At 29.2% G+C, this 11,132-nt stretch overlaps 1 protein-coding gene across 1 annotated transcript in view; it reads right to left on the bottom strand.

The window, feature by feature from the left end:
* Positions 1 to 1,327: 1,327 nt before the first annotated feature.
* Positions 1,328 to 11,132, bottom strand: part of trappc9 (trafficking protein particle complex subunit 9) — a 63,531-nt gene continuing 53,726 nt past the window's right edge. Inside the window, 2 exon segments of the mRNA XM_056480212.1 lie at positions 1,328 to 1,508; positions 4,611 to 4,737. Of these exon segments, the coding sequence (XP_056336187.1) occupies positions 1,328 to 1,508; positions 4,611 to 4,737 (308 nt within the window).

Here is an 11,132-nt window from a genome sequence, read left to right as displayed (position 1 = left end):
TGGAGGCACACGGCTGGGGAAGTTATAGAAAAATTTCTGCTGCTCTGAAAATTACAATGAGCACAGTGGCCTCCATCATCCGTAAGTGGAAGATGTTTGGAACCACCAGGACTCTTCCTAGAGCTGGGTGATCGGGAGAGAAGGGCCTTAGTTAGGGAGGTGATCAATAACCCGGTGGTCACTCTGTCTGAGCTCCAGCATTCTTCTGTGGAGAGAGGAGATCCTTACAGAAGGACAACCATCTGTGCAGCAATCCAACAGTCAGGCCTGTATGGTAGAGTAGTTAGACGGAAGCCACATCCCGCCTGGAATTTGCCAAAAGGCATCTGAAGGACTCTCAGACCATAAGAAACAAAATTCTCTGGTCTGATGAGACTAAAATTGAACTCTTTCGTTTGAATGCCAGGCATTACGTTTAGAGAAAACCAGGAACCGCTCATCACCAGGCTAATACCATCCAGCATCATGCTGTGGGGATGTTTTTCAGCAGCAGGAGCTGGAAGACTAGTCAGGATAGAGGGAAAGATGAATCCTAAATGAAAACTTGCTTCAGAGTTTGCCAAGACTGTGGCATCATACTCAAAAAGACTTGAGGCTGTAATTGCTGTCAAAGGTGCATTAACAAAGTATTGAGCAAAGGCTATGAATACTGATGTACATGTCATTTTTCAGGTTTTTTATTTTTAATAAATTTGCAACAATTAAAAAAAACTCTTTTTTTCACATTGTCATTATGGAGGATTGAGTGTAGAATCGTGAAGAAATAAATAAATTTCAACACAAATATCATGTGTGCAGGACTCAATAAATATATACTCTTAGTTTACAGTACTCAAACCATTTTGTTTCAAAACTGAAATGATTTGCCACAATTGGTTTCCTCAAACAGTTTGAGTTAACTTTTCGGTTGTACAGTATAGTTTTAGCAAGCGATGCCTTCACTGTAGCAGCTAGTCATTAAAGTTTGTGTTTTTAAACATGCCAGCGACTGGACGTTCCTTCCATAGTATTTGTAATGTGGCAAACACAGTGCTCTGCTATTGGCCTTAATAAATCTATAAATAATACAGCCGGGAGCCGTGTGATGCTGCTTCAGAGCTCAAGAAAACACTTCAACTCTTTTCCAACCGCCTCCGACTGCCAACAGGGAAAGAGACAACTTAATGACGGCTCCTGTCATAAACAGCGATCTAGCAGAAGCACAATGGTGTGTGTTTCGCTTTTAGAAGTTGTTTTTAAACCGTAATTAAGATCCCAACCAAAGCCCGTCAGAGCAATAAACAGAGCGTGAGGTTAAAACGCAAAAGATCGTGCTAATATACTGCAATTAAAGCCTCAGATGAGGAAAACGATAACCCTCACCGATCTTCTTGGAGCGCTCGTCCCCTCTGCTGTGCATGGTGATGGGAGAGTAGATGAATGGACTGGCAGTGGACATCCCCTGTCCCAAAAGGCCTTTCACCTTGTGAGGACGCAGGCCTACTGGCAGGTTGAGCAGGGACACTGATCTGAAATCAATCCAAGAAAGAAAATACAGATTAAGTTAAATATATATATATATACATATACATATATATATATATAGCAGAGGGTTCCTTCTAAATCAAGCTTCTAACCATTGTCTGCTTTTCAACACCCTTCAGCTCTGTTCCTAATCTTCCTGTTCCCAGATATTCATAGAAAAGGACACGCCAAGTCCAAAAAAAGAGAGAGCGAGGAGAAAAGAATCACTCTGAACGTTTATCTGATTCTGAATAACGAAAAACTCTGAAGCTAAAAAGTTTGATAACACTGTTGCCGAAGAAACAACATCTCTGAACAGCAATTAGAGTTTAACATTGACATCTAGTCTTCTCTATAAAAAAAATAATGGCAATCAGGGGATGCCAGGATTTAATTACAGAATATTAAATATATCTACTGTTTAAATTCTGATAGCAAAATATTGACTGTTAACGACACATGGAGAGGGAGACAAAAATCAGGATGAAGCAATATTATTTATTAGAATTAACTTAATATTTTATTATTTATTACTTTATTGTTCTTGCTGTTGTTGTTCTTGCTGTTGTTGTTGTTGTTGTTGTTGTTGTTGTTGTTGTTGTTGTTGTTGTTGTTGTTGTTGAAATTGCTGCACTTTTATATTTAAAAAAAATCTTTAAAATGCAATGGGAAAAATTATTATTCATTTCTCAAACCTATTTATTATTCATTCATTCATTCATTTTCTTTTCGGCTTAGTCCCTTTATTAATCACGGGTCGCCAGAGAGCGGAATGAACCGCCAACTTATCCAGCACGTTTTACGCAGCGGATGCCCTTCCAGCTGCAACTCATCTCTGGGAAACATTCACACACAATCATTCACACTCATACACTACGGACAATTTAGCCTTCCCAATTCACCTGTACTGCATGTCTTTGGACTGTGGGGGAAACCGGAGCACCCGGAGGAAACCCACGCGAACGCAGGGAGAACATGCAAACTCCACACAGAAACGCCAAATGACCCAGCCGAGGCTCGAACCAGTCACCTTCTTGCTGTGAGGCGACAGCACTACCTACTGCGTCGCCCTTTATTATTTATTACTTTATTAATTATTATTTAGTTGTTATTGTTGTATTAATATATACTTAAATATTTATTATAATTACTATTTTATTATTTATTACTTATTATTTACTTATTTATTATTATCTATTATTAGTTACATTTATTGTTGATGTTTCTGATTATTCTGTTGATGTTCAAACTGTTGTATTAAAAAAATTAAATGCAATCAGAAAAAATATAATTTATTTTTAAAATGTATTATTTTATTATTTAATACTTTATTAATAATTATGTAATTATAGTTGTTTTTATTTTTATAATAATTATTATTAACAATAATAATAATAATAATAGTAGTAATTTATGTATGATTTTTGCTGTTTTATTTACATAAAAACCCAATAGTAATCATCTCTATTATTATTATTATTATTATAATCATCATCATTCACAGTTTTTGAAACAATTTGACTATTGCATACACAAAAACTCATTATGAATAATAAGAGTAAAACACTAACAATAATAATAGTAATAATAATACTATTATACAATATTGCTATTATTTTTAATTATTAATATTAAAAATATATATTATTTGGTTATTTATTAATATTATTAGTTATAAATGTATTACCTTTATTTAAAAAATTAAAAATATATATAATAATAATAAGAAGAAGAAGAAGAAGAAAAATAATAATAAAATATATTTATTTTAACAACAACAATAATAATAAGAATAATAACATTAGTATTATTATTATTATTATTACTATTGTTATTAAAATTATTATTATTAATATTATTAAATTATCTATTTGTTTTATTATTATTATTTTTATTATTATTATTATTATTATTATTATTATTATTATTATTATTATTATTATTATTAAAATTATTATTGGCATTATTAAATTAGCTATTTGTTTTATTATCATTAATAATAATAATAATAATAATAATAATAATAATAATAATAATAATAATAATAATAATAATAATAATAATAATAATAATAACAACAATAATAATAAAAGATAAAATAATAAAATGAGATGAAGATCAGTAGAAATGCAGCTCGCCTGAAGTTTTACAATTAAACATCCCTTCAAGAATAAATTAAGAGATTTGAACAACTAAAAAACAGAAAAAAAGCAAGCCCTTTAGAGACGAGCGTTCAGAGGAGCGGAGACTTCAATCAAGTGAGCGTGTTGAGCTTCTCCCACTGCTGGGATTATGAAGTACATCTGTTAAACACATTTACGGGCCCTCGCTGAACATCCGCAGCTTCCTTGGGACAGATGAAAAGGATATGTGAAGTTTTGTGCTTCCCATAAAAACGTTTAATTCGGGGGAAGAATGAAACAAATGAAAGAACCCAATTTTCATTTGCATAGAGCTTCATAAGAGTTCACAGGCCAATCAAACTTCACAAATGTTTTGAAGAAAAGTTAGGAGTCGTTTTTTAGACACTGAGCTGTGGAAATAAACCCTCAGAGAGCTTTGAGGGTCAGTGTTTAAATAACAAAAGCTTATGAATTTAGTTTCAACGGGAATCGTGACACACGGTGTGGTTCATACACTGAGATGAGGCGCATGTCACTTTCATTTTCACCTGAAGGAGCACCTAATACTCACTGATGGGACATTTACTCTCGGGGAGCATGGACATACATTCTAAGATGCGCAGAGCCAGCTCAGAGAGTAATTAACCCTTCTGCCAAATTCTGTATACACCGTTCACAAAAAATTTGCCGCCTTCACCAAACCTCTAATATAAAGCAGCTCAATTTAATTTCAACCCTCTAATCTATTTTGCATTAAGTTAACGATTAATAAATTAACTGATTATCAATTTCAACGACAATGACATCCCTAACTCATATATATATACATATGTAAATTGTCTAATTCATTTAAATAAAATGATGAAAGCAAAATCAGAGAAGAAAATACAACCCAGTCATACAGCCCTACATTGAGTGGTTTTGATGGAAGGGATGTGCATAATATGACCCGTTTGGAAAATAGTGGGCTTGTTAAGTTTTTACCTGACGATGGGCAGTTTGGTGAAGGGAACAGGAGGAAGCTTGAGTCCGTCAGGAAGGCTGATCACCTCCATTCCTCCCGGACACTTTGACGTGTAGTTCTCCAAGCTCTGGGTCACTTCTTTCTTCTCTGTGTAGAGAAATTGAAAAGACAACCTGCATTAGCGTGGGTGGTGAGCGGTTTACAAGAAAAGACACAACTGATAGAAATAAAATAAAATAAAATTAAATTAAAAAAAAAAATAAATAAAATAAAATAAAATAAAATAAAATAAAATAAAATTAAATTAAATTAAATTAAATTAAATTAAATAAAATTAAATAAAATAAAATAAAATAAAATAAAATAAAATAAAATAAAATAAAATAAAATAAAATAAAATTAATGCATTAGATTCACGCATCACGCATCGATGGATTTGCTCTTCAGTGTTTGGACTTTTAGCAGTGAAAATTAAACCACACTGAACTGAACTAAACTGAACTTCAACTCTGAAATTCAATTTACTATAATCCTCTGTTATGCTGCTTTGACACAATCTACATTGTAAAATGTCAGTCATTGATATAAAATAAAATAAAATATTAAATCAAAAATGAAATAAAATCATCAGTATAAAACTAATAAAATAAAATAAATAAATATGAGAATATGAAATAGTAAAATGAAATAAAATAACAAAAATATGAAAACAAAAAAATTAATAAAAAATATATTTAAAAAAATTAATTTAATTGAAGTCAGTCATTAATATAAAACAAATTAATAAAATAAAATTAAATAGAATGAGTATAAAATGAATTATGAAATAATAAAATGAAATAAAATAACATTAAAATATGAAATAATAAAATGAAATGACAGTCCATTATACAATTTATAAAACAAATAAGTAAAAAATAAAAAAATAAAAAAAGCAATAAAAAATGTATGTTTTAAATTAGATGAAATGGCAAAAGTAAAATACATAAAAAGTCAAATATATTAAAAATAAAAATGTAAAACATGCTTTGAAAAAATTTAAACGATAAAGCCTTGATGCTTTATGATTGCTATTTTTAAATATGCGTTGCTTAATAACAGTTAGTTATAGAAATAAAATAAAAATAAAAAATAAAAAAAATAAAAACATAACAATTAAATTAAATCAAAACCTGAAATAATATAATAAAATTAAATTACATTAAATCTTCACAAAATCCATAAAATAAAATAAATAAAAATAAAAATAAGAAAATATCATCAGTATAAAACTAATAAAATTGCATTACATTAAGTTAAATTAAATAACAATATAATTAAGACAGTCAACAGTATATTACTATAATACTTTATAAACTAACAAAATTAAATACAATTAAGTTCAATTAAATTTAAAAATAAAATACTGAAGCCAGTCAAAAGTAAAATACAAATATGTATATAAAATATATATATATATATATATATATATATATATATATATATATATATATATATATATATATATATATATATATATATATATATATATATATATATAAACTAATAAAATTAAATACAAGTTAAATAAAATAAATTAATAAAATAATGAAGCCAGTCAACAGTATAAAACTAATAAAATTAAATAAAATTAAGTTGAATTAAAAATATTTAAATAAAATAATTAAGTCAGTCAACAGTATAAAACTAATAAAACAAATAAGCTAAATAAATTATGAAAACTATCAAAAATAATGTAAAAAAAACGTTATCTAATAAATTAAACAAAAAACAAACAAATAAAATGGGAAATAAAATAAACCATCAATATAAAACTAATAAAATAAAATATCAAAATATGAAATATGAAATAATAAAATAAAACAACATTAAAATATTAAATAAACTAATAAAACAAAAAACAATGAAGCAACACAAAAAATTATGTAATCAATTTAATGAAATGGCTAAGTAAAATACATAAAAAATCAAATATATTAAAAATAAAAATGTGAAATAAAAAAGGGGAAGCCTTGATGCAATTTGAGTGCTATTTGTAATAAGCCATCCTAAATAAAACAGATAGTTATGGCACTAAAAACTGATTCAAATGTCTAACAAACAAAATTAGCATTCCTGAGATGTTTTCTTTTTCCTTCTTTCTTAAAAGCCAGCACCACACCTCATAAATCAGCAGATTATCAATGTATCTAAAGTGAACCGCGAGTCCCAAGAGTGAAATTACCCACAATCCTCTCTCCCGCAGGCCTCTGGTCCAGAGTGAGATATAAATTTAACAAGGCAAATAATGTGCGCGTCCATACATCATGAGGACAGACTCTATTTTAAGCTCTGTTTGCACAGGTGAGCAGCGTATTGACTTACTGCTCTGTCTATAAAAATGTTTACGGCCTCGGTCTGCCATCAATTCACACCTCACAGGCTTTCCCATAAAACCAATGATCCCGGAGCAGTTTCAATCCAATCCAAATGCTCTGGAAAAAGAAAATCCCTGCCCTAGAGAGCAACAGGCTCGATACAATACACATTAGAGACTGGAGGCAAAAAGGAAATGGTCAAATTACTATTGATCATTGAGAATTTTTTATATCAATAGTAAATGCTAATAGTTATGTATTATTATTATTAATATTATTATTATTATTATTATTATTATTATTATTATTATTATTATTATTATTACTATTATTACTATTATTATTCCCAGTGATGGGTCGCAGCTGGAAGGGCATCCGCTGTGTAAAACATATGCTGAATAAGTTGGTAGTTCATTCCACTGTGGCGACCCCAGATAATTAAAGGGACTAAGCCGAAAAGAAAATGAATAAATGAATTATTATTATTATTATTATTAGTAGTAGTAGTAGTAGTAGTAGTAGTAAAGGTATTATTATTATTATTATTATTATTATTATTATTATTATTATTATTATTATTATTATTATTATTATTATTATTATTATTATTGCATTGTTTATTTAAAAAATCTTACAAACACAAAAAATATTATATTTAAGTTAATATTTTATTATTTATACTTTATTATTTTTACTTTATTATTTATATTTACTAATTAGTATATATTTGATTTTTATTGTTGCTGCATTGTTATATTTAAAAATCTTAGAAACGCAAATAAATTATTATATTTACCTTTATTATTTTTACTTCATTATTTATATTTACTAATTATTATATATTTTATTTTTGTTGTTGCTGCATTGTTATATTTAAAAATCTTAGAAGCGCAAATAAAAAATTTATTATATTTAACTTTATTATTTTTACTTCATTATTTATACTTTTTATACTTATTTTTAATGTATTATTTATACTTTAGTTAAATTTTATTTTTAAACTAAAGTATAAATATATTTACTAATTATGTATTTTATTTATATTGTTGTTGCATTGTTATATTTTTAAAAATCTTAATGCAATCAGAAATATTATTTATTATTAAAACATATTCTTTTATTTATTACTTTATTATTTATTATTAGTATTATTATTAGTAGTAGTAGAAGTAGTAGTAGTATTGTTGTTGCATAGTTATATTTTTTAAATCTTAAAATGCAATAAAAATATAAAATATATTTATTGTGATTAACTTACTATGTTATTATTTATTACTTGATTATTGTTAATTTATTGTTATTTATAATTTTTTTATTATTGTTGCTGCATTATTACATTTTTTAATTATATCCTAAATATCTTAAAAATCTTTACAAATATTATTTGTTATCAAAACGTATTATTTTATTATTTATTACTTTATTATTAATTATTATTATTATTATTACTATGATTATTATTAATGGTGTTGTTGTTGTTACATTGTTATATTTTAAAAATCTTACAAATGCAACTAAAAATCTATTACATGTAACATGATTTTTAATTCTTAATAACTTTTTTATTTATTTATTATTATATATTATGATTATTTTTGTAGTTGTTGTTGCATTGTTATAATTTTAAAAATCGGAAAAATACAATCAGAAATATGATTTATTATTAAAGCAATATTTCTTATTTATTACTTTATTATTATTGTAATAATTTTATTTGTTATTTTTCAATAATAATAAGTATTATTATTATTATTATTATTATTATTATTATTATAATTAATAATAATTTTACATATTTCATGAAATTATCACATTTTATTCAGAATATTTTGTATAGTTCTATTTACATAAGAAATATAATTGTAATCATTTCCACTGAGAGGTCTGGCTAACTTATAGCTGCCATTAATGATTTAACAGGAGCTGAGAAAGATCTGTCCCATCGATATCTCTCATTCCTCACAGCGGGAGTGCAAAAGTGTCATCTGATAGACATCCTTCACAGCTGAGCGAATAATAGATCAGAAACACACTTCTGCTGCAAAATACAACACACAAAAAAGTGGATTATCGTTACGCAAATCTTGATTTTTCATAGCTGATTCAATCTGCTGATTTATTTACAAGCAAACTGAGCAATCCTGAAACACAGAAAAAAAGTGTAAACATAAGAGCGTTAACTAAGTGTTATATTTGCTTTATCATTAGCTAAAATACCTGCAGGGATTGAAAATTGAAAGAAGCCATCTGACAGTGTTATGTAAAGCCTACCTTTAAAAACATTATTCAATCACCTGAGAATGAAACTGAAATAAATCATTCAGTGGATTATTAAATTAATCCTTTTCAGGATATTGAAAGTGAGGGAAGAGGAGCTTAATTCATTAAAAATAAATTAACAAGATGCAGCTGATCATTTCAGACATAGAAGTAAAACAATACCTGAAAATAGAGTAGATTTGTCTTTAAATTGAGACTTTTTGCACTTTGATTCAGCCCGATGCACTTACATGCTATTAAACCAGACAGATGAGATCTAAATGACAAAATATTGATTGGATTTACTCCATTTTTTGAAGGTATAACTGCATGCAAACTATTTACATGGGCTGAATTCAAACAAACTAATTATATTTAGTAATGTTCAACTTCATTTGTTTGTTTAAAGGGCACCTATGGTGAAAAATCTACTTTTCAAGCTGTTTGGACAGACATAAGTGCATGTATGGTGTATAGACCGCCATATTGGGGTGATATAAACACACCCAGTGCTTTTTTTTCAATTTAACAACATAAAAAATGGTGGACCAATTGGAGCTGTTTTCAAATAGACCACAACTTTACGAAGGAAAGCGGTCCCCCCGCCCACCAATATTGATTGACAGGCGCGTCATCATATCCTCAGTTTGTTGATTCACGTCCGCCATTTTCAGCGTGAGTTGAAGCGATATCACTAAAGGAACACGCTAGCTCTATTTTTGGATGCAAGGCTCATTGGGCTCAACACAAGATCAATATTATCCACATTATCACTCTAATCGGAATTATTGGTTGTATCTTTAGGTAGGTTTGCAAACATGTGTACTTCTCATTGAGTCTACCTTATACTTCAGCCGTTTGCATTTCTCGCGATCCCAGAAGCTCCCTGTGATCTTAACTAGCATGCGTTTTACAATTCTAAACATAGGTTTCTATCAGGGTACACTCAAGTCGACGGCTGGGCGCTGCGGACCCCTGCAGAAACCTATGTTTAGAATTCAAAAATGCGTGGTGCGACGATTCGGGACACTTCATGTTTCTGCTGCGCCACAGAGAGTGTCTGGTGTGCCGTGTCGCGGCTTCGAGTGGCGCATCCGGTGCCTCAGTCAAAGTTAATTCAGTGTGCGTGGTTATTAGTTTCTGTGTACAAGCTCGGCACTTGAAACTAGCACACAGTTGGCTGTAAAACTGTACAAAGACACAAATGATTTTGTACTCTCTGCTTGTTCTGTGTCCGAGTTGTACATGTACGACTGAATGCTGATCCTCTCACTCCTTCTTCTCTCACTCTGCCTGTCAGACTCTGTTGCAAACGCAGAGCGGGTGAGCTCATGGCCCCGCCCCCTTGTTACGTTGGCGGGAAGCCGAAACTAATTTACATGTGAAGCAACACACCCATAAATCAGCGAACTGTGGACACGCCCCCAACATGACACTTTTTAACACATTATAATAAACAAATCTGAATTGTGTTTAAACTGAACCTAAACTGGCACACTCAGAAGAACCATAATATTAATATCAAATCATAAAAAAGATGTAAACTATGTGCCCTTTAAATTCAGCCCACATAAATTGTTTGCAATCAGTTATACCTTAAAAAAATTGAGTAAGTCCAATGAATCCTTATTTTTAGTGTATTTAATAGATGTTCCCTGTGTGTATTATTGGTTCGACAGTGCTGAAAGAGATCCGTGTGCATCTCTGGGTCTCTGTTGGACAGAATCACTGCCTACAATTGAGTTATATAACACTAATCTCTAAAAAAAACACAACAGAGAAAAAAACTGAAGTACTTGGAGAATTTTCAAACTGGCTGTGTCTATTTAGAGAAATCTACGAGCCAAATTCATAAGCAAGGAAACAAAATAAATCTTGCTTTTTTTAATATTCATCCATGGTGACCGTCTTCAGAATTTTAAGGGG

The sequence above is a fragment of the Danio aesculapii genome, chromosome 19 (assembly GCF_903798145.1).
Source record: "Danio aesculapii chromosome 19, fDanAes4.1, whole genome shotgun sequence".
Classification (NCBI taxonomy): domain Eukaryota; kingdom Metazoa; phylum Chordata; class Actinopteri; order Cypriniformes; family Danionidae; genus Danio; species Danio aesculapii.
Note: the sequence above shows the minus strand (reverse complement) of the source record. Positions and strands in the feature narration are given on the sequence as shown.